Source organism: Alosa pseudoharengus, unplaced genomic scaffold (genome assembly GCF_046254945.1).
Source record: "Alosa pseudoharengus isolate Yale_2024_CS ecotype anadromous, Long Island Sound unplaced genomic scaffold, YU_APseudo_1.1 YU_APseudo_1.1_scf_17, whole genome shotgun sequence".
In the NCBI taxonomy this organism is placed as follows: Eukaryota; Metazoa; Chordata; class Actinopteri; order Clupeiformes; family Clupeidae; genus Alosa; species Alosa pseudoharengus.
In genome coordinates this window covers 2,852,964-2,880,287 of record NW_027468640.1, presented here as the reverse complement: position 1 = coordinate 2,880,287, position 27,324 = coordinate 2,852,964, and the positions used below count along the sequence as shown (strand labels likewise).

Genomic DNA, 27,324 nt, shown 5'->3' with positions numbered 1-27,324 from the left:
AGAGGAGATGAAGTCATAACCGCTTCCCCTTTTAGAGGGGCTGGGGGGGCGTTACCATGGAAACTCAGAGAGGCAGCCAGCCAGCACCCCCCCCCCCCCCCTTTCCGGTGTGTGTGCATATGTGTGTGTGAGAGAGCTAGGTGTCTGTGCATGGGTGTACATGTGTGTGTGTATGAAAGCTAGGTGTGTGTGTGTGTGAGAGAGAGCTCAGTGTGTGTGCATGTGTGTGTGTAAGAGAGCTAGGTGAGTGTGCGTGTGTGTACATGTGTGTGTGCGCGTGTGTGCATGTGTGTGTGTGTGAGAGAGCTCAGTGTGTGTGCATGTGTGTGTGTGAGTGAGCTAGGTGTGTGTGTGTGCATGTGTGTGTGTGAGAGAGCTCAGTGTGTGTGCATGTGTGTGTGTGAGAGAGCTAGGTGTGTGTGTGTGCATGTGTGTGTGTGAGAGAGCTCAGTGTGTGTGCATCTGTGTGTGTGAGAGAGCTCAGTGTGTGTGCATGTGTGTGTGTGAGAGAGCTAGGTGTGTGTGTGTGCATGTGTGTGTGTGAGAGAGCTCAGTGTGTGTGCATGTGTGTGTGATAGAGCTAGGTGAGTGTACGTGTGTGTGCATGTGTGAGTTTGCGTGTGTGTGCATGTGTGAGTGTACGTGTGTGTGTGAGAGCTAGGTGAGTGTGCGTGTGTGTACATGTGTGTGTGTGCATGTGTGTGTGTGAGAGAGCTTGGTGAGTGTGTGTGCGTGTACATGTGTGAGTGTGCGCGTGTGTCAGAGAGCTTGGGTGAGTGTGTGTGTGTGTGCATGTGTGTGTGTGAGAGAGAGCTTGGTGAGTGTGCATATATGTACATGTGTGTGTGTGAGAGAGCTTTGTGTGTGTGTGTGTGAGAGCTAGGTGAGTTTTCTGTGTGTGTGCGAGAGCTTGGTGAGTGTGCGTGTGTGTACATGTGTGTGTGTGCGCGTGTGTGCATGTGTGTGTGTGAGAGAGAGCTTGGTGAGTGTGTGTGCGTGTACATGTGTGAGTGTGCGTGTTTGTGAGAGAGCTTGGTGAGTGTGTGTGTGCATGTGTGTGAGAGAGCTTGGTGAGTGTGTATGTGTGTGTTTGAGAGAGCTTGGTGAGTGTGTCTTTGTGTGCATGTGTGAGTGTGTGTGCATGTGTGTGTATGAGAGAGAGCTTGGTGAGTGTGTCTTTGTGTGCATGTGTGAGTGTGTGTGCATGTGTGTACATGTGTGTGTATGAGAGAGAGCTTGGTGAGTGTGTCTTTGTGTGCATGTGTGAGTGTGTGTGCATGTGTGTGTATGAGAGAGAGCTTGGTGAGTGTGTCTTTGTGTGCATGTGTGAGTGTGTGTGCATGTGTGTACATGTGTGTGTGTGTGAGAGAGCTAGGTGTGTGTGTGTGCATGTGTGAGTGTACGTGTGTGTGCATGTGTGTGGGTGTGCATGTGTGAGTGTGTGTGTGTGTGTATGTGTATGTGTGAGTGTTGTACGTGTGTGTGTGAGAGAGAGCTTGGTGAGTGTGTGTGTGTGTGCATGTGTGTGTGTGAGAGAGCTAGGTGAAGAGTTAAACACCTGGTACACTGGTACATGTCTCTGTTCTTGTGGTACATGTCTGGGTTCTTGTGGTACACTGGTACATGTCTGGGTTCTTGTGGAACATGTCTCGGTTCTTGTGGTGCATGTCTCTGTTCTTGTGGAACATGTCTCGGTTCTAGTGGTACATGTCTTGGTTCTTGTGGTAGATGTCTCTGTTCTTGTGGTACATGTCTGGGTTCTTGTGGTACATGCCTCTGTTCTTTTGGTACATGTCTCGGTTCTTGTGGTACACTGGTACATGTCTGGGTTCTTGTGGTACATGTCTCGGTTCTAGTGGTACATGCAGTGTTTCCCATACATTGACTAATCTGTGGCGGGGCGCCATGAAATCAAAATCGACCGCCACAGATGAATATTCTATGTTTAATTTAATTTAATTAAAATTAAATATAAGGTCAAATCCTTGCGTTGCCATTGAGCTGCGCTTTTTACGCATGCAGCCTTTCCACCCCGCTCTCTCTCGTAGCCCAATGCTCCTCCTCTGCATGTGCATTTAACTAAATATTCACTATTGTTGAAGGATTGTTGTTGCCACATAGAAGCATTGCATAGAAGACATCTGGCTAAATTGCTATTAAATCCGCTTAGCATCGTGACCATGCTGCGCAAATTTGTTCAAAACTGCTGCATTGAAGTTAACTCTGCTAAGGTCTTATCACAACATAGTAGGCTACATTGAAGTTAAGTTATGCAATCAAGCAGTAGCCTATCTCAAAGCTAACGTTAGAATACTGTTTGGATGTCGAATTTAGCATGCTTAGCCTACTTACAGCTGCTTGTCAATTTCGTTGAAGGGCTCATTTTATTGACTCTGACACTGAATGTTTGCAAAATCCCGATGTAAATGGAAAAGTTTTTTTCCAAAATTCAAAAGTGCTTGTCCCAAGGAGAAGTACAAACCTTTATTTTAACTACTATGTAGAAAACGTTATGAATTGCATCCACACATCAGCAGCCTTTTAACTGTGTTAGGCTACTCAGGAACGTCTTAAAGTGACACCACCCCCCCCCCCTTGTCCAAGTCAGCTACCGCCACAAATTGAATCCAATTCTGTGGGAAACACTGACATGTCTCGGTTCTTGTGGTGCATGTCTCGGTTCTTGTGGTACATGTCTGGGTTCTTGTGGTACATGTCTGGGTTCTTGTGGTACATGCCTCTGTTCTTGTGGTACATGTCTCGGTTCTTGTTGCACTTTGACTCCACTTGCTAGAGCTTCTGTCTGAGGATCCACATGGTTCCTCTAGAGCAGAATAGAGAACCGTTCTACAGTGAGAGAACAAACCCTCAGCACCGGTTCTCTGTCAGGTTAGTGATTTAGAACTCCCACACACCACTGACTTCATCAGCCTGCTGTTTACGATGGACTGAGTGACCTTTCAGAACTATTAGCATTAGTGTGTCTGCTCTAGCTGTGTGTGTGTGTGTGTGTGTGTGTGAGTGTCTGTGTGTGTGTGTGTGTCTGTGTGTGTGAGTGTGTGTGTGTGTGTGAGTGTGTGTCTGTGTCTGTGTGTGTCTGCTCTAGCAGTGTGTGTGTGTGTGTGTGAGTGTGTGTGTGTGTGTGAGAGTGTGTGTGTGTGAGTGAGTGTGTGTATGAGTGTGTGTGTGTGTGAGTGTCTGTGTGTGTGTGTGAGTGAGTGTATGTATGAGTGTGTCTGTCCATGTGAATATTCTAAAAGCTTTCCCCTCCTTTTTTGGGAAGTGCTGTGAGTTTCTCTGTTCGACTGTATGTGAGGAATGGCACACACACACATACACACTCACACTTATACATATGCACACACACACACACACATACACACACACACAGTTATACATATGCACACACACACACACACACCCACGCACACACACACACCCACACGCACGCACACACACTCACACACACACACACACACACACACTTATACATATGTACACACTCACACACACACACAGTGTTGCTCCATATAGGGCTGTGCCCTCCTCTCGGACAGCTATACTGCACAGCATCACTGACGGAAGAATAAACTGTGTGTGTGTGTGTGTATGTGTGTGTGTAGTCTTGAGCGGAATCAGGGTTTGTCTGCGGTGCCAACACAAACCGTTTATTAACCAAGCAGGGCTAGACTACTGATCTAGAATCACATACACACACACACACCAGGGTTTCCGTTGTCCGGTAATTACCGGACATTGGCCGGAAAAAAAATTAAATGTCCGACAAAATTAATCTCTCCGGTCAAATTGTCCGATTGAAATTGGCTAATAATCCCGTCCCCTAACGCAATCTGAATTTGAGAATAAGCCTTAATATGTAAGCCTATATTATACGTCTTCTGGCTATGTTTTTAAATGAACAGGCTCTACCGTTTGAAAAGTAAGCTATTAAACAACACGCATAGCCTATTCTGCATTTCAAATATGAAGCGCACGCTTAAAACGACCATGTTAAACAACGAACAAATGAGTGAGGCGGTTCAAACATGGCCAGGCCCAGGCAGACTTAAAAGTTTTTTCAGAGGCCAGACGCGATGGATGATGATAAATTGGTAACGTCTGAAGCCTCAGATGTCCGGTCAACTCCACCACCACCAGATAAAAAGCAGAAGTGTCGGGCGTATCTGTCGGAATAAGTGACATTGGAATTGGAAGTGGAGTTGCGGGGGGTGCGGCCGCTCCAAGACAATGTCATTCTCCGTGTATACTGGACATGCAAAGTTTTCTTTACCCAAAGCATACAGTAGGCCTATGCATTCTCTGTCTATGATCTGCAGGGTACTGGTCCGCGGATCATTTCTGGCACAATTAAACGGTATCATTGAATCGCGGCCGAAAGAAAAAGAAACTAAACATTTCCCAGAATATGAAACATTTCTTAATTTCTTGTTATCAAATAAAGAGGCATAGCATTAGGGGGTAGTGGTGTGAGCGCTCATTCTTGTGTGTGCGCATCTGTGTAAGTTAAACAGTCACCACTGGAGATAACATGGGTAGCAGCAACAAACAACGTTGCCTTTTTAAAACAACGGACGAAGCGGACTCTTGCTGTCCATGAAAAGATACTGGCTAGATCTTGTTAGGCATGTTTAAGTTAGGCTAATGAACATGTTGCATTCTATACAGCCTGATTATGTCATTCTTTAAGCTACATAGCCTGTCTCTAGTTTTCCTCAATTTGACTAATTAAGAAGCGATAATAGGATATTTGACCGGCATATCATCAAAATGTCCGGAAAACGAAACCTCTGCCGGTCACTTTGACCGGCACCATTTCTTTGTAGCGGAAACTCTGACACACACACACACCGTTTATTAACCAAGCAGGGCTAGACTAATGATTTAGAATCACATACACACACACACACACACACCGTTTATTAACCAAGCAGGGCTAGACTACTGATCTAGAATCACATACACACACACACACCATTTACTAACCAAGCAGGGCTAGACTAATGATCTAGAATCGCATACACACACACACACACCGTTTATTAACCAAGCAGGGCTAGACTACTGATCTAGAATCACATACACACACACACACCGTTTACTAACCAAGCAGGGCTAGACTAATGATTTAGAATCGCATACAAACACACACACACACACACACACACAGTCACAACTGACTCACTAAAACCTCTAGCAGGAAACACATGCTGATGTTATCAGGATAAGGGACCACATACCAGTCCCAGGAATACGTGATCGCAAAAATCCCAAAAATTAACGCAAATTCAACCAATCCCCGCAAATTCTGGGCGACCTTGCAATTTTGTCCAAACACCGCGACTTTTCCGCAAATTTGACCAATCTTCATAGTTTCCCCGTGAAATTTCATCTACCTCCCTAGCGCAGAATATTGAGTCAGATGCCACACTCCCTTCTGCAGACGCCAGAGACTGCCCTATAACTTGTTCGTTCCTCTGCAGTTGTGATGACAATACATAGAACGTTAACGCTATGTAGGCCTACATGGGTTCATTGTTTTTTGTAGAGCCACAGCGTATTCTATGTTATAGCTATGGACACATACTATGGCTCATTTGAAACGTGAGACTTTAAGCTCTCAGTGGGTACCAACCGTTTATTTCTACATGCCTCTGTTCCTAAGAAATCCCAAGCTAAACAGTGGCTAGTTTTCATCAAAATCCCTGTTTTCTTCCTAGAAATGGAGACATAGCGTCTTTCATGAACTATGAAGTGTTGCCTGTAAATTTTCCTGGAAGTGACTTAGCGAGACCTGGCGAGACTGCCACCTAGTGATAAACAAATGAAAATAAATGGCCTGGTTTTGACCTGACGTGCATGCGTCACTGATTCGACCCAAAGCGGCAACCATCAAAAGCCGAGTTATGATAAAATGTTCAGATCGTGCGAGTTTTCGATTGTCATCCATTTCAGTTCCATTCATCATAGAGTTCCCAAAATTGCACATAATGTTATTAGAGTGTCTATTTTCGTAATTAAAAAAAAAGTTAAAAACACATTATTGCGTTTTTGGCACTGTGTTAATATGAATTCAGAAATATATGAATGTATTGAAACATATGACATGTTTTAGGGGGGTGACTGTTTTTTTTGGACAGTTCTACAAATTTAGATTTTTGGTCTTACTATCCTTAGTTGCCCTCAATTTAAAAAAAAAAAAAAATAACGCCTAAAAACACTGCAATGTTTTAGAAATGTTGCTCTGAAATCAGGCATTTTAGGCCGCAACAATCTCAAAAAAGGCAAAATCCTGGCGGGACTGAAATAGATTTGAATATTGAAATTATGTAACTAAAATGAAAACTATTTAACAGTAACGTCCTGCCCCACACACACACACACACACACCTGTTGTCCCGTATGTATGTATGTGGGTGTGTGCGTGTGTATGTGTGTGTATTAACTTTGTATATCTGTGGACATATTATCAAACCAGAGTGGAACTCATCTGCTGTCCTGTGTGTGTGTGTGTGTTTCATGCATGTTTGATGTGTTTATTGTTGTCTGTGTAGACATTTTATTTTGGAGCCTTTCTGAAGCATCCTTGTGTGCGTTTACATGCACTATCCATCGGATTAATGTGTTTACACATCTAGTGTGTGTGTGTGTGTATTGTGTATGTGTATGTGTGTGTGTGTGTGTTTACGTGCTTGTCCATCCCCTTGGCAGTTGTGGAGCTGGTAAGTGATTGGTGATTTGGCCTCCACTGTCCAGAGATGTTGAGCTGTCAGTGCTGCCATGGTCCAGATGCTTTATGCTTCTCCCCTCCCCTCTTCCTCTCCTCCCTCTCCTCCTCCATTCCTCCTCCTCTCCACTCCTTCACCCCTGTCCTCTGTGTGTGTGTGTGTGTGTGTGTGCACATTTTCTGTGTGTGTTTGGATGCTGCCTCCTATCAGAGTCTCCTAATCCCAGAAAGAGACGACTGTCATCCATCTTCAGCTGTCTGTGTGTTCACTGCCATCTTGTGGTGAAATTATGTAACTAAAATGAAAACTATTTAACAGTAATTCCCTGCCCCACACACACACACACACACACACCTGTTGTCCCGTATGTATGTATGTATGTATGTATGTATGTGGGTGTGTGCGTGTGAATGTGCGTGTATTAACTTTGTATATCTGTGGACATATTATCAACCCAGAGTGGAACTCATCTGCTGTCCTGTATGTGTGTGTGTGTGTACGTAACTTACTGTAACTTCTACTCTAAATATGTTACTGTAACTTTTGCCCCAAGAGGGGTAAATATATTACTGTAACTTCTGCCCCAGGGGTAAATATCTTTCTGTAACTTCTACTACATGGGGGTAAATATATTACTGTAACCTTTGGGGGTAAATTAGTCATACTGGGTTGATATCAAGACCCTTGCTACTGTGAGAGAAACTATTCTTAGTCATACTGGGTTGCTAAATATTAATTTAACTTATTTCCCCATGGGGGGGGGGGGGGGAATCTGGGGAGGGGGGTATGCCGGTGATTTGTGGCCCAACAGGGGTGAGTCTGTGAATCACTGTAACTTGTGGCCCAGTATGTCGGCCGTTCTGGTCAGGGCCTTGGGCAAGTGACAGATCAGGGGCATTGCTGGGCAAGCGATGGGCATTGCTTGACGAAAGACACACACCTGTCACCATAAGTCCTGTGGGCATCGCCATGCAACCTGGTTTTAGAGAACGGGTACATTTAATTAATAGGTGTCACCACTGACTGAGAGCTGGTCGTAAACCTGAGAATGGCATAGAAACTTTACCTTTAAGAGAATGCAGAAGCACTGAGATAGAGACTTTACCTTTAAGAGAATGCAGAAGCACTGAGATAGAGACTTGGGCCCTATCATGACATTCTAAAGTGCATCGTCACTCGTCAAAAGTCTATTCAAATTTAGTAGGATGTCCAGTTCACATTGGGAGGGGTTTCGTTCTCAAAAGTGGAGCGCATGGCGTAACAAGGTGTTCCTAGGTCTTTTAATCAGTCATATGGGTGTGTTTGGGGCGTAGCATCATTTTAAACCAATGAGAATGACATCTGTCATTCCCTTTAACGGCGCAACGCGCGATATGTCAAATAAATGCATCGGTATTTTGGCATTCAACGGCGCATTTGAAGGAGGCTGCCTGCGAGACCGTATGGAATAGTCATTCTTAAACCATGCTTTACTAAAACCTAGCATAGCCTTCACGCATTTGCACTCGTCTATTATTTGAACTCATTGGCAAAGTGAAACTAACTTTGAGTCAGTCAATGACAAGACAGTTATATGCAGTTACTTTCACTATTGACTGACAATGGGTTACCACCGAAAACATAGGCTGGAAAAAGCAACACTTACCCTAATGTTGCTCAAATGACTGAATAAAACAACATTTATCCTGCAGAGGAGTTGCTTATATCTCGTGACAGTGCGTCTTCAGCTGTGCTCCATACGTGTCTCTCGCCTCTCCCCTAATCACTTTTAACCGTCATTACCAATTTGCAAATGATGGTGAATAACTACTCATCATGAGATGTACAGTATTTCGTAATATCTTTATTCTAATTATGTTTCCCATTGTAATCGTGCAATTTGTAATGCTTTGCATGGACGTGCGCTGGTGTGCGTTCATGAATGATAGAAGGATGGTGCGTGCACCTGCCAAAATGACTGTTGATATGCGCTCTTAAAATAGCATATGAACAACTCGCCATTGACTTCTGACCAGGTTTAGGTGGTGTATGATAGCGATTTTTAGACAACTCGCTAGTCCCCTCCCTAGGTTGTTAATTGCCACACCCCTGGGCGCAATGCTTAAAAAATAAACGTGCAAAATACCGAATTCAACTTTGCGCCGGTGAATAACGAACTTTACGCCATGTGCTGGTGACCCAAAATACAGCCCATAACCTTTAAACCTGAGAATGCAGAAGCACTAAGATAGAGACTTTACCTTTAAACCTGAGAATGCAGAAGCACTAAGATAGAGACTTTACCTTTAAACCTGAGAATGCAGAAGCACTAAGATAGAGACTTTAACTTTAAACCTGAGAATGCAGAAGCACTAAGATAGAGACTTTACCTTTAAACCTGAGAATGCAGAAGCACTGAGATAAAGACTATCAACATTTTACTTTATATCTAGTAATAGTGATCATGTTGTTAGTTCAGATAAGTAGGCTACCGGGTAAATTTAGTGAGAATATCTAGAAATATAAAGTATCATGATAGCTACGGGCTAACTTTCCAGTCCCAGCTGGCCGTGTCTTCAGCATGAATATTTTCGATAACTACTCCTCGTGATTGATTGTCATTGACACCGTCAGGGTACCGCTTACCAAGAGAGGGAGATAATATGGGCAAGTCGCATTTTGGCAGGTGCTTGTGTGGGCTGTGACGTCCCGATGGAAACTGTGGTGGAGAGCTGCTGTAACGCTAGGGAAGCGAGTGCGTTTTGGCCGCTGGTCGAGGAGCTCACCCCGCGACCAGTAGATGACATGATCTATCTAGCAATCTATCTACCTGTCTATCTATCTATCTATCTACCTGTCTATATATCTATCTATCTATCTATCTATTTACCTGTCTATATATCTAGGCTATCTCTCTCTCTCTCTCTCTATATATATATATATATATATATATATATATATATATATATATATATATATACAGTATATATATATCTATATCTATTTATCTATAATCTGTGCTATCTACTACTGAACACTCCCTTACTCGTCTCTCTTTACTCCTCACTCGTTACTCTCAAGGGTCTCAAGGCGGGCTTTGGTCTGTAGACGTAATGCAATGCATTGTGGGGGAAAGGAGAATCACTGCAAACCGCTGTAAAATAGTACTTACTTTTTCGCATTATATTCCGTTTTGTGATACCCAACAACATCAAATACAATGGATAACAGTTTAAATGTTTATTACCAACAAGCAAATTGTGCAAATTCATTGGAAAATGAACCCTGCAACACGGCCTTTAATAACCCTCGTCACCTCGACTAGCCTATGTGGTGCCTTTAATTGACTGGTTGATTGGTTGGCTGTTTGATTAACTGATTGGTTGGTTGGCTGTTTGATTAACTGATTGATTGGTTGGCTGTTTGATTAACTGGTTGGTTGCTTGATGCTGTGTGACTAAGCCCTGTACTGGAGAATTCTTTAGGTGGATCAATTTCTAAAAGTGTTGGACATTTCCTCTATTTGAGCGAGCATGTGTTCATTGATTAACTAATGCGTGTATGTGTGTGTTGTAGGTGGTGGAGGGCAGCCCAGCGTGCCTAGCGGGAGTGTGTGTGGACGATGAGCTGGTGTCTCTGAACGGAGAGCCCTGTGCTGAGCTCACCCTCCTGGAGGCCATCGCTCTAGTGGAGGAGGCTACCGACTGCCTGAAGCTACTCATCAAGAGGTATTACACACACACGCACACACACATACACACACACCATCACTCTAGTGGAGGAGGCTACCGACTGCCTGAAGCTACTCATCAAGAGGTATTACACACGCACGCACACACACACACACACATACACACACACCATCGCTCTAGTGGAGCAGGCTACCAACTGCCTGAAGCTACTCATCAAGAGGTATTACACACACACGCACACACATAAAATCACACACACAAAAAATGGGTGGCATTCAATTAATAGGTTTTGGGGGCCTAACACATACACACGCACACACTCACACTTACACACACTCACGCATGCACACGCTCACACTCACACATGCACACAAACACACACACCATGTTGCCATTAGAAAAGATGAATTGGGCCTCATCAAATGAAGTGACCTTCTGTCCCACAGTCTCAGAAGGCTGACATTTAACTCTGAATATAACTCCGTTAATGGCAACACTTAACTCTGAATATAACCCTTTAACAAGGCATCTGATTATATAGAGCCCATTTACTAATGCAGCTAGCTATAGTTTATGGGTACAATTAAAACAGCATGTCCACAATAAATGTCTCAATGACCACAATGCTGTATATTCATGACTCTGACCCATTCTGTGTGTGTGTGTGTGTGTGTGTGAGAGGAGTGTGACTTCAGCACTGACAGGGACTGTGTGTGTGTTGATCCATGATCCCATGGTGTGTGTAGGGAGTGTAATAGGTGCAAAAATGTTCAAACAATACTTTTTAAAATTCAAACAAAAATCAATTATTTCAAAATATCAAATGTCAAAGAAAAATGTCAAAACTCGCAAACAAATTATTTGTGTAGTTGCAAAATAAATTAAATATGTCTTTAACTGTTTGAATCATTTCTCTTTTGGTTTACAATAGGGGTGTAGTGATATACCGGTTTTGTGATAATCGTGATGATTAAAACATGAAAATATGAATATCGTGGAAATAATGCACCCAATGTCAACATTTAGCTTTCCAAAAACGGGAGATTTTTTTTCATGAGGGGGGGGGGGGGTTGTCAGTGTTTATACCGGATCTGTGTTTGCATATTTAATAAGTTTCATACGTGTTTCAACGTCGTTGCTTTTACCTTACCATTACCTTAGGCATGCCAGTTAGGCTATGTATCCACCAGCTGCCTGCCTGCAGCCTACTTCCAAAACTCCAAAGCTGCTTGCTGTCAGATTTGGTTCCGAGGGCACAAGTTCAGTGTATCAACAACACTCAATAACAGTTTATGTGATGTGTTAATCAATTAACTCAGTTAATCAGTTAAACAATTTCACAACAGCTAGTTCTGGAGTAGGTCATTCAACTAGCCCGCTTGCTTACGACGAGACTCAGGCTGCGCAGTCGGCACCCGCTTCCTTATTTGGGTTTTGGGTTGCCAGGTTTTAGCCTATGACAAAACGGTTGAAATTGAAACTAAGTGATTGTGTATGTGTAGGGTGTGTTTCATACACAATCTGGCAACCTGAATGGATCAATGATTTTAAAATGAAGTTTGATGGCCATGCAAATTACGGGAGTTTTCCGGGAGAAATAACAAAACGGGAGGGTGCTGGGAGATGACATTGAAATACGGGAGAAACCCGGGAAAAACGGGAGTGTTGACAGGTATGTATTATCGTGTAGCACAACAACAACATTCTTAAACGAATGGACCAAACAAACTCTCTCGTGATTTCTCTCCTCCTCACTTGCTCCCTTCAAAATCACACACTCAAACCTGATGTCATAGCAACGCCAAACTTTTGATTTTGTAAGCTAACTTGAAAAGATGCCGGGCATGATAGAGAATGCAGTGGATAGAATAGCCTTTATCAGTCTCTACTGGACATGAGGGAGAATGCAGTGGATAGAATAGCCTTTATCAGTCTCTACTGGACATGATGGAGAATGCAGTGGATAGAATAGCCTTTATCAGTCCCTGCTGCACTGCCCCGCAGCTAGAAAAGCGTGTGGGAATTTTTTTGGCTGCGCAAAAAAAAGCGATATCAGGAGACTGTCTATTAGTCTAATTAATTCTAGCGAACTAACTAGCCTACCCACAAGCAAAAGGCTGTGAAACAACATAAACAGCCAGTTTACGCAAAATGTGCTGGCTAACATGCTAACTGGCCTATTGGAAATGTTATGCAAAGTTGTATGCTTAAAGGAGAATTCCGGTGTGATATTGACCTAAAGTGTGTTGAAACATGATACCGAGTGTGAACGTATGTCTCATAGCTAATCTCGGCTTGTCCCCTGCACTCAGAAATCTGACGCTAGTTAACCGATGCTACCAACAGTTTTTCGATGGGGGTGCCTCGGGCATCGGCCTAGCCATGCAAATAAATCACTGTTTTACACCATTTACGAGGCTCAAAGTAGCTCCAGACTTCATTGGTAGAAGAACTTTGAAAAAGCACTGGTAGTTTATTTAGAAGACGATTTATACAGACAGTACAATAATTCCGTGGCAATGCATGGATTCCAGTTGCTGCTACTGGAAGCAAGTGGAATCCATGCATTTTCACTGAATTATTTTTGGAATCTGATCCCTTATCTGTTCATTCGTACTCGTCGCTCGACTTATCGTGACTAAATTCAAGATGGCGGCGAACGGTAAACTTCTTGAAGGTACTCAGCTGATAAAAACGCGTCACACTACTCCACCGTGTGACCTTCTGATGAAGACGGAAGTATACGTTGAAACATGTCAAGGTAAAGAAAAAACATCTACCAATATATGTGTCTGTGATAAAAGACAAACCAAACTTATTTATCTCAAGTGTAGACACAATGAATGCAATACAAGTTCTTGAAGGTACTGTCTGTATAAATCCTCTTGTAAAGGAATGACTGGCCTATGTAGTATCAGCCCATTTTATTACTAGCCTGGGTGTTCCCATGCTGCCTTGCGCGCGATTTGATTCACGCTGCTAAGGCAGCCTGGAGACCATGGAGCAAATTTTCGCCTGAGATAGGCGACCAATCACAGAACAAGGGGGAAAGCAAGACGATGATGAGCTATGCACAGACGCATTTAATAGACATCCGTGGCACCCAATAAACGGATCTGGGCATTTTTTTCAAATACGAGAAAATGAACGTTTGGTTCCCAGACCACGTCTCATTGAGAAGTGGTGGCGCTAGCCAGGCTATTTTATTACAAGGAAGTAGATGTGATAACAGCTCAGACAACGCTCATTGGAAGGTGCAGCATCTTCGGGTCTGTGTTGATAGAAGAGTGTTAGAAATAAAATTACACTTGCATCGCATTGCATTTATGTTTGTTCCCTGAAGTTAGTAGTAGGCATATAAGCAACGGCGGACTGATATTACCTAGGCTACTACTAGGTATTCTGATTGGAGTGCGCTTGTCTGTTTATTTTTCGGCGCAGTACTACTAACCGAAGCAAGTATAATTCCGCCGCTGCTAGGAAACTAATCCCTCAAAATGTAATGCGATCATTGAAATGCAAGGATAGAATAATGTTAGAAATAAAACTATCAACACAGACATTTACATCGATAGTCTGGCATTATAATTTATTTGCCTCGGGTGTACCGTGGAGTGGGTAAGACTGTTTTTAGTGGCAGGCTAACACATACTGATGACTTGCGCTAGCCTAGCACCTGCAAACTCTGCAACTAGGACTGGAGGAAACGTGTTGAAAACGGCATCCAGTGATAAATATCACACTTGCTAACTTGGAAATGAGGTCCTATGTCCAAAATCCTGACACCCAGGGCCTGAAGTTAACTTTTTTGGCCACCAGCCACTGTGGCAGGTGAATTTTGAAATCCACCTGCCACAGTGGTCTTTTACCAGCCAAAATTATTTTGTGCCCAAAATAAAGGTGAACGACTCAGAAAATGCATAAGAATGGTTCTTGAACTTGTACAGAATACACATTACAGTACTCAAGTAAAAGTAAAAAAGTACTTTGTTAATAAACTACTCAAGTAGGCCTAACAAGTTACGACCGTCTCATGTCATGTCCTGCAAAATTGAGGCTACATAAATGAATGCTAGGCTTTTTCTAACTTGTATGCTCGATTTCCAGTGCATTTGATTTGCTTGTAAATTAAGTTGTAGGCCTACTTTCCTTGTCCAATGTGATTGTTGAACGATGCTGGCCAGAAATGAATATACGTGAAAGTTTCCGTGTCATGTCATAGCCTACCTCTAGTCTCGTTGCTACTCTGGCAGCCTCACCAGAAGATGCAGCAACTGTACGTCATTGTGTTAACTGAGCTGTTTAGCTAGGCCAGGCATTACTTTTATAATCGTGGGCTAACGCATTCTGAAGCCCTGTTTCTTTTCTCCAAGGGAGAGGTGCGCTTTTCCCTCTTTGAGATACTTTCTCCAATAATAAACTTGTACTCGTAATGTAAGGCAATTGAAATGTAGCGGAGTAAAAGAGTAGATTATTGGCTCAAAAATGTACTTGAGTAAGAGTAAAAGTAGGCTACCGTTTTGAAAAAGGAAAGTCGTTTGCCGTTCCTCGAATTTTTTTTTTAATGCGTTAGGCTACTACCCACCCCTGCAAATGGGTTTGATCTCGCTTTCTCCGAGCCATAACAGTGCATCTCCTTGCTCAGTGTTGTGTTGTCTTATTGGCTACCCGCCAACGTGGCAGGTACATTGAGAGTTTCACCCGCCAATCACAAAAGTTACCCGCATTTGGCGTGTGGGCGGGTGCCAATTTCATGCCCTGCTGACATCCCTTTAAGCTTAATTCTTAGAAATGAAACGTTAGATTTAGATTACCTTTTGGATGTGGCTCAGCAGGAGCTCTCCTTGTCAACAATGGCATTACGCTCATGAAATATCCCACTGGAACTCATCAGCAGCCTACAGGAGCTGATTGATGCTTAACTTAATGCTTAACTTAAGCTTGCCAGCTATATCTGCTCAACTAGCATCAGATGACATGCTTAGCTTGCCAGCTATATCTGCTCAACTAGCATCAGATGACATGCTTAGCTTGCCAGCTAGCTCTGCTGAACTAGCATCAGATGACATGCTTAGCTTGCCAGCTAGAGCTCAACTAGCATCAGATGACATGCTTAGCTTGCTAGCTAGATCTGCTAAACTAGCATCAGATGACATGCTTGCCAGCTAGAGCTCAACTAGCATCAGATGACATGCTTAGCTTGCCAGCTAGCTCTCTTGAACTAGCATCAGATGACATGCTTAGCTTGCCAGCTAGAGCTCAACTAGCATCAGATGACATGCTTAGCTTGCCAGCTAGCTCTGCTGAACTAGCATCAGATGACATGCTTAGCTTGCCAGCTAGCTCTGCTGAACTAGCAGATGACATGCTTAGCTTGCCAGCTAGATCTGCTCAACTAGCATCAGATGACATGCTTAGCTTGCCAGCTATCGCTGCTCAACTAGCATCAGATGACATGCTTAGCTTGCCAGAACTAGCATCAGATAATGTATCAGACGTTGAAACTGTGACTGTGGGAGAGCTGGGACAGCCTCGCTAAAGCAAAGCTGCAGATGCTATTGAAGGCCTCCTTTCAAATGCACTACCTATAGGTCTTAAGCAAAGCTGCAGATGCTATTGAAGGCCTCCTTTCAAAGGCGCTACCTGCAGGTCTTCTAGCAAACTTGTATGGTGTTTCAAGAAGAACAATGTACAGGCGAATGAAGGAAAATGGTCTCTCTGTTCGTGGATGTTATTCCAGCATATATCTAATGATGAACTTGATTGGGTTGTGAGGTCCATAAAATCAAGAATGCCCCATGCTTGGTATAGATAGATAGATAGATACTTTATTGATCCCCAGGGGAAATTCAAGTGATTAAGGGGCATTCTTGATTATTTGCAACAAAATCGCTGTGGCTAGAAGGAGACAGATGGCTTCTAAGACCTCATATGGAAAATGCATATTATTTCAATGAGGTTTTATCACTGAAAACGATTATTTCTGAAAACTTTGGCCAAAGTTGAGATGTGGGAAAACTCATGGTTTCACTTTCATCATGGGAAAACAGTATGTTGCATTGTGACATGTTGTTCCCTCGTTCGTTTGTTCAACAGAATTATTTTTAAAAACGGAGGGGATATAGGTTATATCAGTTTTTTCCTAATAGCCTACCCTACTATGTATCTCTTAGATTTCGCTAATGAGTGTTGTAGAAGATATTGACGGCATAATAACTTACAAAAGACAAGGCATTTGTGAAGAAGAAGGATGGTTAGGGTGTTCTTCCTACATCTCACGGTAAGTTATTTCGTTGCTCTGATTGGTTAGGTCTATCCAATTGCATTCCCCCCCTGTATCGGTTGAAACACGCCCCATAATTATGTCCCAATGGAGCAGTATCAGACTCATATTAAAGTGGCATGAAAAAGCATGAAATGATATTTGCTGATACCTGCAGAAACCCTGATTGGCAGTGGCGTAGAGTGAGGAGTAGTGCACAGCGTGTGGACTGAGCTAGAGTTTTGGCCCAGATGATATAGGTTGGGATTGTAGCTCATGGAGCTAGAGTTTTGGCCCAGATGATACAGGTTGGGTTTGTAGCTCATGGAGCTGGAGTTTTGGCCTGTATGATACAGGATGGGTTTGTAGCTCGCAGAACCTGTAGCTGTCTCTGGTTCATGTAGACTCTAGCCATAAATGAATCAGGTCAGTGTGTAGGTGTGTTGTCTTTTACTATCCAAATAAAAAAATTGTTTAGAGCTGGGGTTTTTTAACCTAACAATTTAAAGAGCATATATGTTAATGGTTTACTACTTTCATTGTGATAACAATTTAAAGAGCATATATGTGAATGGTTTACTACTTAATGTTAAAGTTAAAGAGCATATATGTGAATGGTTTACTACTTAATGTTAAAGTTAAAGAGCATATATGTTAATCGTTTACTGCTTAATGTTAATGTTAAAGAGCATATATGTTAATGGTTTACTTCTTAATGTTAAAGAGCATATATGTTAATGGTTTACTGCTTAATGTTAATGTTAAAGAGCATATATGTTAATGGTTTACTGCTTAATGTTAATGTTAAAGAGCATATGTTAATGGTTTACTGCTTAATGTTAATGTTAAAGAGCATATATGTTAATAGTTTACTACTTAATGTTAATGTTAAAGAGCATATATGTGAATGGTTTACTACTTTCATTGTGATGGAGATTAATGACAAAAGGCTCCACTGCACTTTTCATAACATTTTTATTAAAACAAAAAAGTATCAAGTATTTTCATAATGTTTTTAAATTCATCAAATGTTGTCTATAGAAGGATTGCCCATGTTGCCCATGGGATAGTGCTATTTTCATAATGTTTTTAAATTCATCAAATGTTGTCTATAGAAGGATTGCCCATGGGATAGTGCTATTTTCATAATGTTTTTAAATTCATCAAATGTTGTTAGGTGAGCAACTGGAAATGTTATTGTGCGACTACATGCACTTACAGTTGGAAAACAAATTGTATGATTTCCGTCACAATCATTGTATAATTTCACGTATATGATGAAGTCCTTCTTCTCGCTTGGCAGAAGGGGCTCATGTGCTGCATGGTTCTGAACAGTCAGATGCTGTGGAACCTCCTCATCACTCCGGCCATCTTGTTCTTACACATCAGCATAGAGTATGAATGTCTCATGAAAATATTATACTTAGCAATACCTTTTCGAGTTTCAGGTCCCCACAGGAACTTGCATGTTGTTCCAATTCCACAACTGGATATTCCATCTGGTCCTTGTGTTGGCTAGGAGAAGATAAAAACGAAAGATAATATTAAAAGTGTCGTTTCATTAAAAGTGTCGTTTCATGGGTTAATTCTTGGAGGAAATTCTCCCATTCTGTCCTCAGGGTTACATCTTTTCATATGTTGTTTCTACGTTTGAGGAAGGTGCTCATACGTTGTTTCTAGGAAGCAGTTACACATTACAGTAAGTGTCCATTAGACATATCGCTTTACCTCTGGTTCTGAGTCACATTCCATGACATCACGTTGTTCAACATGGAGGGCAAGAAGCTGTAGTGGCGTAACTTTCAAGCAATTCTTGAATTCAGCTTTGGGCACGTTGGGCATGATATGAGGGGAAACTCCTGGGCATCACAGGCAAGAGGCACTAGATGGAATTCCTCCTGTAACGGGGCCACATGGTTACCCCCTCCAGACGCGCTTCTGATTGTACTTCCTGTGCTTATGATTGTACTTCCTGTGCTTATGATTATACTTCCTGTGTGTCCCTCAGATTCAGGGGTACTACAGATAAATGCCTTTGTCCATTTCCACCTGTTCAAGAATGATAAATGCTATGAGAAATATTCCACAACAATTTCAAAGGAAGGTTACATCAAAACATGTCTGAGTTTCTCTGATATTCATACCAGCTGCTTTGTACAAGAGCCAGCCTCCTGCGATCGTTTTAATTTTTTTGGACAAGAGCCAGTCTCCTGTGATCGTTTTCCTTTTTTGAAAGGCACTTTCAAATAAGGTGGAGACCTAAAAAATATGAGTTTGCATTATGGATTGAATTGCGGTAGACAAGGTTCATTTCCTGATGAGGGACTTTGGTAGAAATACAAATCTGACCTCTGAGTGAGCCATGTCATCACCCACTAAGAGTGTTCTCTTGCCGAGACCTGCCTGCATATGTTGTAGGTCTTGCTCTGCTGAGGGGGTCATGTCAGAATTTTTGCGCAAAAGAAATACAGAGAAGTTGAAAGGCTTCCAGTGTTTTGGCCACCTTTGGTGACTTTGTGAATGGCGTAACAGCGCGGTTAGATCTCGGCGTGTGACGACCCTCACTATTGCAGGTGTCAGTTGTGATGATTGAGGATGGCTCAACACAGGAACTCTTCTCAGTGTATTTGTTTACCACTGCATTCACACAAACAGAGTTCTTAAAGAGTCCATTGATATCAGACGATTTGCGACTGCACATCCAAATCTCCAGCAGACTGTAGTTCTGACTGGCTAGCATCGCCTATGCTATTTTTGAACATAGTAAAGAATGCATAGCCTGTTCAATTTAGTTTAAACAAACATAAAAACATGCAAAAGAAACGACATACAGAGTTGGCATTTCACACTTTGTGATCGTATAGTTTCTTTTTTCCATTGAACATTAATTCACAACAAGCATTGATTCATTAACAGTGTATATAAACAACGTACCTGCATTCACACATAAAACAAAGAATCCATTGATATCAAACGATTTGCGATTGCACATCCAAATCTACAGTATAAACGTAAAAGGAAGTGTTTTCTTCATAAAACTTTACGTGGCTGCCGCCAAAAAGACGTAGCTGTAGTGAATGTGACCGGCATAATTCACCTTGGTTATAACTGTTCAGGGATCGCGGTCCCTTTAAATGTTATGAATGTGTGATGACGTGTAGCCCCATGCCTGTTTTGTTGCTGGACAGCGCCATTTTGTTTTTTTCAGTGTTTTTTCCTATGGAAATAAACGACACACGCATTCGTGTGCTCAACGTGAGAAATTGTCTCTTGCGATTTACTGCAATTTCCACACTGGTGACCCCGACGTTAGTCTGCTGGACGTATCCAGAGACACTACACGACCATGACCGCGAACGCTGTTACCCTCAAACTCCCCGAATTCTGGGAATCGTCGGCGTCGGCATGGTTTGCCCAGACTGAAGCGCAGTTCGCGTTGCGTGAGATCACCGCGGATACAACAAAGTACTACTACGTTGTGTCGGCTCTCGGAAATTCAACAGCATCCAGAGTGGTGAGCCTTCTTAAAAACCCTCCGGCAACTGAGAAGTATATAGCACTCAAAGCCCACCTGTTGAAAACGTTTGAACTGTCAGACGCTGAGAGAGCCAGCAGGCTTTTCTCCCTTCAAGGACTGGGTGACAGCAAACCATCTGAGCTCATGGACCGTATGCTGGATCTCTTGGGTGAGCACAGACCCGATTTTCTTTTTATCCAACTTTTTCTGCGTCAGCTGCCTTCCCAAGTCAGGGCTGCACTAGCCAACACCACAATCACTGACTGTCGGAGGCTGGCTGAAGAGGCTGACAAATTCTTCCTGGCAAGTCAGGGACATTGTGTGGCCGCGCTTTTTCCCGCACACATCGCCCCTGTGACGCTGGACGACTCCACACTCATCGCGGCAACCACTTCTCGTCGGCAGCAGTCTTCTGGCCCCCAACAGTCTTCAGGCTTGTGTTTTTATCACGCCAAGTTTGGACCCAAGGCTAACAAATGTCGTTCGCCATGCAGTTTCGGCGGGTCGGGAAATGCCAGGGCCGGCGCTCAGTAGTGGCCATGAGCGTCGGCCGCGTAGGCAGGCTGCTTTTCATCCGTGACAGCATCTCCGGACGACGTTTCCTGTGCGACACGGGAGCACAGAGGAGCGTCCTGCCTGCATCCCGTTTGGACATGGTGACTGACAGCCACGGCCCCCCTATGGAAGCTGCCAATGGTAGCCCCATCCGCACGTATGGAACGAGGTACGTTGAATTGTGTTTCGGAGGACAGCGGTTTGGCTGGGACTTTGTTACAGCAAAGGTTGCCGTTCCCCTCCTCGGAGCCGATTTTCTGTGTGCACAGGGACTGTTGGTAGATGTAAAGAACCGCCGTTTGATTGACGCCGTCACATTTTGTTCTTATACGTGCACGCTCAGCGGGACTGACTCCATACGACTGTCTAGCATGCTCTCAGCCTCAGATGACTTCCACCGTCTACTTGCCAAGTTCCCAGCGCTCACTCAGCCCACCTTCTCTGCATCCGCCGTGAAGCATGGTGTGGAGCACCATCTCGCCACTACTGGTCCACCCGTCTACGCCCGCGCTCGGCGCCTCGACCCGACCAAGCTTGCCGTTGCAAAGGCTGAATTTGCAAACATGGAACGCCTGGGTATAGTCCGTCGATCCGACAGCCCGTGGGCATCACCCCTCCACATTGTCCCCAAACCGGGCGGCGGCTGGCGCCCGTGTGGCGACTACCGGCGGCTTAATGAGGCAACGACACCTGACCGATACCCAGTCCCGAACATACAGGATTTTTCAGCTCACCTGGCAGGTAAGGTGATTTTTTCCAAGGTGGACCTCGTCCGGGGATATCATCAGGTGCCGGTGCACCCACTGGACATTCCCAAAACAGCCGTGATCACGCCATTTGGTCTTTTTGAGTTCCTGCGCATGCCATTCGGCCTTAAAAACGCCGCCCAATCTTTTCAACGCCTCATGGACTCTGTTCTACGGGAGCTACCTTTTCTTTTTGTGTACTTGGATGACATCCTCGTAGCGAGCACGTCCAAGTCTCAGCACCTGGCGCACCTCCGAACCCTTTTTGAGCGACTTAGCCAACACGGGCTAATTGTCAACCCCGCCAAGTGCCAGTTTGGTCTCTCCACCATTGATTTCCTGGGACACAGAGTCACTAAGGACGGTGCAGTCCCTCTCCCATCAAAGGTGGAGGCAGTAACACAGTTCCCACGCCCGCTCACTGTCAGATCCCTACAGGAGTTCCTCGGCATGGTGAATTTTTACCACCGCTTCATCCCTCGAGCTGCTCAGCTTATGCGGCCCTTGCACGAGGCCTTGAAAGGTAAGCCCAAGCACCTTGTGGACTGGTCAGAGAGCAGGGACAAGGCTTTTGCTGCCACTAAGGCAGCCCTGGCGAATGCCACCATGCTGGCGCATCCTTCTTCAACAGCCCCCATCGCCGTCACCTCGGACGCCTCGGACTACGCTGTCGGTGCTGTCTACGAGCAGTGGGTAGGCGGGGCCTGGCAGCCGCTGGCTTTCTTTAGCCGTCAGCTGCGTCCCAGCGAGCGTAAGTACAGTACTTTCGACCGGGAGCTGCTGGGTCTCTACCTCGCCATCAGACATTTTCGTTCCCTGCTGGAAGGTCGACACTTCACTGCTTTTGTGGACCACAAGCCACTGACTTTTGCCATGGCCAAGGTGGCTGAGCCGTGGTCCGCCCGCCAGCAACGTCATCTGTCCTACATTTCAGAGTTCACTACGGACTTGCAGCATGTTGCTGGTAAGAACAACTACGTGGCGGACTGCCTGTCACGGGCTGTGGCGGGGGCAGTCCATCTTGGCTTTGATTACCACCGCATGTCAGCAGATCAGACCACAGACCCGGACGTGCAACTCCTGAGGACCTCAACTACAGGGCTGCAGATCGAGGACGTGGTTTTTGGAGATGCTGGCACCACGCTCCTGTGTGACGTCTCCACAGGCAGTCCTCGGCCAATCGTTCCCACAGGATGGAGACGACAAGTTTTTGATGCCATCCATGGTCTCTCCCACCCAGGTTCGAAAGCGTCACAGAGACTGGTTGCAGCAAAGTTTGTCTGGCACGGCCTCAAGAAGGACGTTAGGGACTGGACTAACACCTGTGTTGAGTGCCAACGGGCCAAAGTACACCGTCACACTAAAGCCCCGCTAGAGTTGTTCCCGGTTCCAGAGAGACGTTTTGACCATGTGAATGTAGATCTGGTCGGCCCTCTGCCATCTTCTCACGGTTTCACATACCTGTTAACCATGGTTGACAGGACCACCCGCTGGCCTGAGGCTGTGCCACTGACGTCGGTGGCAACTGTTGAGATGACACGGGCCTTTATCGGAACCTGGGTTGCTCGTTTCGGCACCCCTTCGGATATATCCTCTGACCGAGGCGCGCAGTTCACGTCTGAGCTGTGGAATGCTGTCGCTCAGAGCCTCGGGGTGAAACTCCACCGCACGACTGCGTATCACCCGCAGGCTAACGGACTCTGTGAACGTTTTCATAGGTCAATGAAGGCTGCCCTGCGTGCCAGCCTCAAAGACAGCAACTGGGTCGACAAACTCCCGTGGGTGATGCTGGGCATCAGGACCGCGCCAAAGGAGGACTTACAGTCCTCATCCGCCGAACTTGTTTATGGACAGCCGCTGCGGGTCCCAGGGGATTTTGTCCCTAGCACCACGGTTCCTTGGTCTGCTACTCTCCAGCGGTCAACTCTATTGGACAATGCGAGGTTTTTCGCACCTGTCCCTACTTCCCGTCACGGCCTCCCTCAGTCGCACATTCCCACTGGGCTTCAGACGGCTGACTATGTTTTCATTCGCCACGATGCCCACAGAGGACCGCTACGCCCGCCCTACGAGGGCCCATTCCGTGTTTTGGAGGCAGGAGACAAACATTTTGTGGTGGACATGGGCGGCAAACCGGAGCGACTCTCCATTGACCGCCTCAAACCGGCTCACTTGGATGTGGCCAGGCCCGTTGACCTGGCCCAGCCCCCACGGCGCGGACGGCCTCCAGCTCTGCCCCCACCCCCTACTCCCCTCTCTCCCAAGCCTCCCACACGCCATGCCCCACACCCGTGTCATGACGGGACACCTGCCGCAGTTGGGTCTCATCGACCTCCGGTACAGCACAGCCGTTGTGGCCGGTTAATACGCCCACCTCCCCGTTGACTGTTGATTTTACTTCTGATATGGTGAATTCTGGGGGGACATGTGTAGTGAATGTGACCGGCATAATTCACCTTGGTTATAACTGTTCAGGGATCGCGGTCCCTTTAAATGTTATGAATGTGTGATGACGTGTAGCCCCATGCCTGTTTTGTTGCTGGACAGCGCCATTTTGTTTTTTTCAGTGTTTTTTCCTATGGAAATAAACGACACACGCATTCGTGTGCTCAACGTGAGAAATTGTCTCTTGCGATTTACTGCAATTTCCACATAGCCTACAATAGCTCAATTAGATACCATCTTAAACAACACTCTAGCATTACTTGCAGACATTATCTATTAATACAACTTATGTGAATACGTATTTGAACCAGTGTGGAAGACAAACATGTTAATTTATATTAAAACACAAAATTATTCACGGAGCACTCTCTATGCACAGCTTACCTCCAGCAGACTGTAGTTCTGACTGGACTACGGGAAGCGCAAATGCTCAAAATATTGAAATGCAAAGTAGAAATGAAAATACAATTGCAGTCGCAATGTCTCATGTTTTAAACTCATGTGAATGGGTACGACATATGAAAACCTTTTAAACATGTAAAAAACAGTGTATATAAAAATAGAGATTACAATAACATGGTAATATCATAATTTTGAAAGAATTATTATCCCTTTAAGAATTATTATCCCTTTAAGGTTATTTTCAACTCTTTTTAGGTCTCTGTTTGAAAAATCCTGGGAAAGACCGGCAAACAATGTCTTCGAGTAACTAAATAATATTCTACTTTACTGTATTTATTCTTTACTGCAAATCAGCTATAAAGAACACAGATGGGATGTTTTGGAAATATTACAATAAAACACTGTTATACACACAAAGTCAAGTTACATCAATAGTCAAACAAGATTACACATGTTGCACCTGCTCAGCTCATGGTCCATGGCCTGGGCACTGGCCCTGACTGCTGTCTGTCTGAGGAGTGTGTGTGTGTGTGTGTGTGTCCAAAGATGTCTGTCTGAGGTGTGTGTGTGTGTGTGTGCCCAAAGATGTCTGTCTGAGGTGTGTGTGTGCCCAATTGCTGTAATTCTGTATAGGTGCTGTAGCAGTGGAATGTAAAGCTACAGGGTGAAGTTGGACCAGTTTAACCTTTTGACATTACAGCTTATGTGTGACTCCATTACATTCACAGTAAACAGTAAACTTCATTGACTGACTTATTTACGGGCGCCACTACCTGCCTCATGTTACAGAAACATTTTAAAAGTACCAACTATAAAGGCCTAAACGTTGAAGGAAATGTATTACATTAGATATGTTTTGATGAAGCAGCTTAGGTAGACCATGCCTTACCTGGGACTGCGTCACTAAGGGTCCTGTTGTGGTACTCCCTGTAAAGAATATGATAATTAGCATAAGTAATGTTACAGTCAGTTTACCAAAAATGTTCTGGCATGCCAGTGAGCCTCCAGATTCCAAATGACAAATGTGGTTCTTGAAAAAAACTGCAATCTACCGATATCTCTCTCACGCACATACCCATAGCCCTGCAAGTTAGGCTAATTAGCCTGTTAACAGAATGACGCAGATATAAACTAGATGTACCGCAGAGCGGTACAAAATATGACCGCCGCCCAGTCCAGCACATTTTTTCCACATAAAGAAATCACGCTGAAAGGCCTATATGATTCTAACTGTCTCACTAAATTGCATTATCCACACTCAATTCTCACTGGTATCTGCTAGACAACAAGTACCAAAACATGATTAGTTCATAGATTTCACATGTAAAATTCATTTTATACAACCCCACCTCCATCTTGCCTGTTCATAATTCTGAGAAATTCTTGATTGTTTGTGTTATGTTTATGTTATGTGTGTGTGTGTGTGTGTGCGTGCTTGTGTGTGTGCCTGCGTATGTGCCTGTGCATGCAAGCGGACATATGTCTACTGTGTGAGTATGTGTCATACGTATGATTACTGTGAATGTATGTGTGTGTGTATGTGTTTGTGCACATGTGTGCACATGAAATGGGTTAACATGACCCCTGGAGGCAAACATACGGAAAAAAATGGTCATCCTAGGCTCTACAGTTCTCAAGATATTCACAGAGAACTGTGTCTGCCCTACCCTCCTTTCGGGGGGTCCAGTCCAGCGGGGGGGCTACAGATCAAAACGAAAAATGACGGTTCCATGCTATCCATGTGGGGGTACATGCCCACCAAGTTTTGTGTACCCCGGTCTTTCAGTGTCCCGGGAATCCTTGTTGGTGTATGGTCACCCCATGAACGAAAGTACACAAAACTCGTGCAGTTTTGACCTTGTCAGCCAGAGATATTGTGATGAAAACACCTAATTTTTTGATTTTTAACTAGGTGGCGCTATACATGAAATAAGTGGTAATGGGATAGGTTGACATGCCCCCTTAAGACCAACATACATAAAAAAGGTGGACCTCCTAGGCCCTACGGTTCTCGAGATATTCACAGAAAACTGTCTCCGGCCACCTACAGGCCAGTTGGTGTATAGTAACATAAATTATTTTATTGTGTGGCCCCCCATGAACGGAATTCCACAAAACTTGGCGTGCATACAGAGGGTGTCATAATGATCCTACACTTCCAATTTTGTGCAGTTTTGACTATGTTAGGTCACAGATACCTTCAATTACAAACCCTCATTTTTACTTTTTTGTGTATAACTAGGTGGCGCTATACATAAAATGAGTGGTTATGGAATGGGTTGACATGGCCCCTTGAGATCAACATACAAAAAAAAATGGTCCTCCTAAACCCTACGGTTTTCGAGATATTCATAGAAAACTGTGTCTGCCCTACCCTCCTTTCGGGGGGTGCAGTCCAGCGGGGGGGCTACAGATCAAAACGAAAAACGATGGTTCCATGCTATCCATATGGGGTTACATGCCCACCAAGTTTCGTGTACCCCGGTCTTTCAGAGTCCCGGGAATCATTGACGGAAATTTGGGCATGCGAAAAAGAAAAAAGAAAAAAACGAAAAAAAAAAAAAACTGACTAAACCTATATGACCGCCGCTTCGCTGCGCGGCGGTCATAATAATGTAAAAATATGTTTGCTAGCTAGATGGTAGCAAGTTGGCTAGTGTGTGTTTATACAGTCTGTTTATGGGGTAAAAGCTAAACTTATGTAGCTACTAGCAGAGCGGAATCTTACTTAACCAGACTTTAATGAGTTTGTCTTGTTCTTCAAGCTATCAAGCTCCTGCCAGAGAAAGTCAGTCTTTCCCACTATCTCACACCGGCGCGCGTACGCACACATTTAAGTTTTCTGCCCCAAGCTAGCAGTGAATGTCCATGGTTCTTGACAAAAACTGCAATCTACCAATATCTCTCTCACACACACATACCCATAGCTATGTATGTTTGGCCCAGGAAAGAAATATTTTTGCCATGATAGATAGATAGA

At 44.3% G+C, this 27,324-nt stretch overlaps 1 protein-coding gene and 1 long non-coding RNA gene across 2 annotated transcripts in view; one reads left to right on the top strand and one right to left on the bottom strand.

Annotated features, from left to right (window-relative positions):
* synpo2a (synaptopodin 2a) overlaps window positions 1-27,324 on the top strand; it is a 48,427-nt gene that overhangs the window by 9,494 nt on the left and 11,609 nt on the right. Inside the window, exon 2 of the mRNA XM_076289556.1 lies at window positions 10,302-10,453. Within this exon, the coding sequence (XP_076145671.1) occupies window positions 10,302-10,453 (152 nt within the window). The remainder of the gene's footprint in view (window positions 1-10,301; window positions 10,454-27,324) is intronic.
* On the bottom strand, window positions 18,106-18,899 carry LOC143127152 (uncharacterized). Its single transcript, XR_012987520.1, has 3 exons — window positions 18,824-18,899; window positions 18,408-18,728; window positions 18,106-18,194 (listed from the first exon to the last, which is right to left on the bottom strand). It is a non-coding gene; the product is annotated as an uncharacterized LOC143127152 (long non-coding RNA).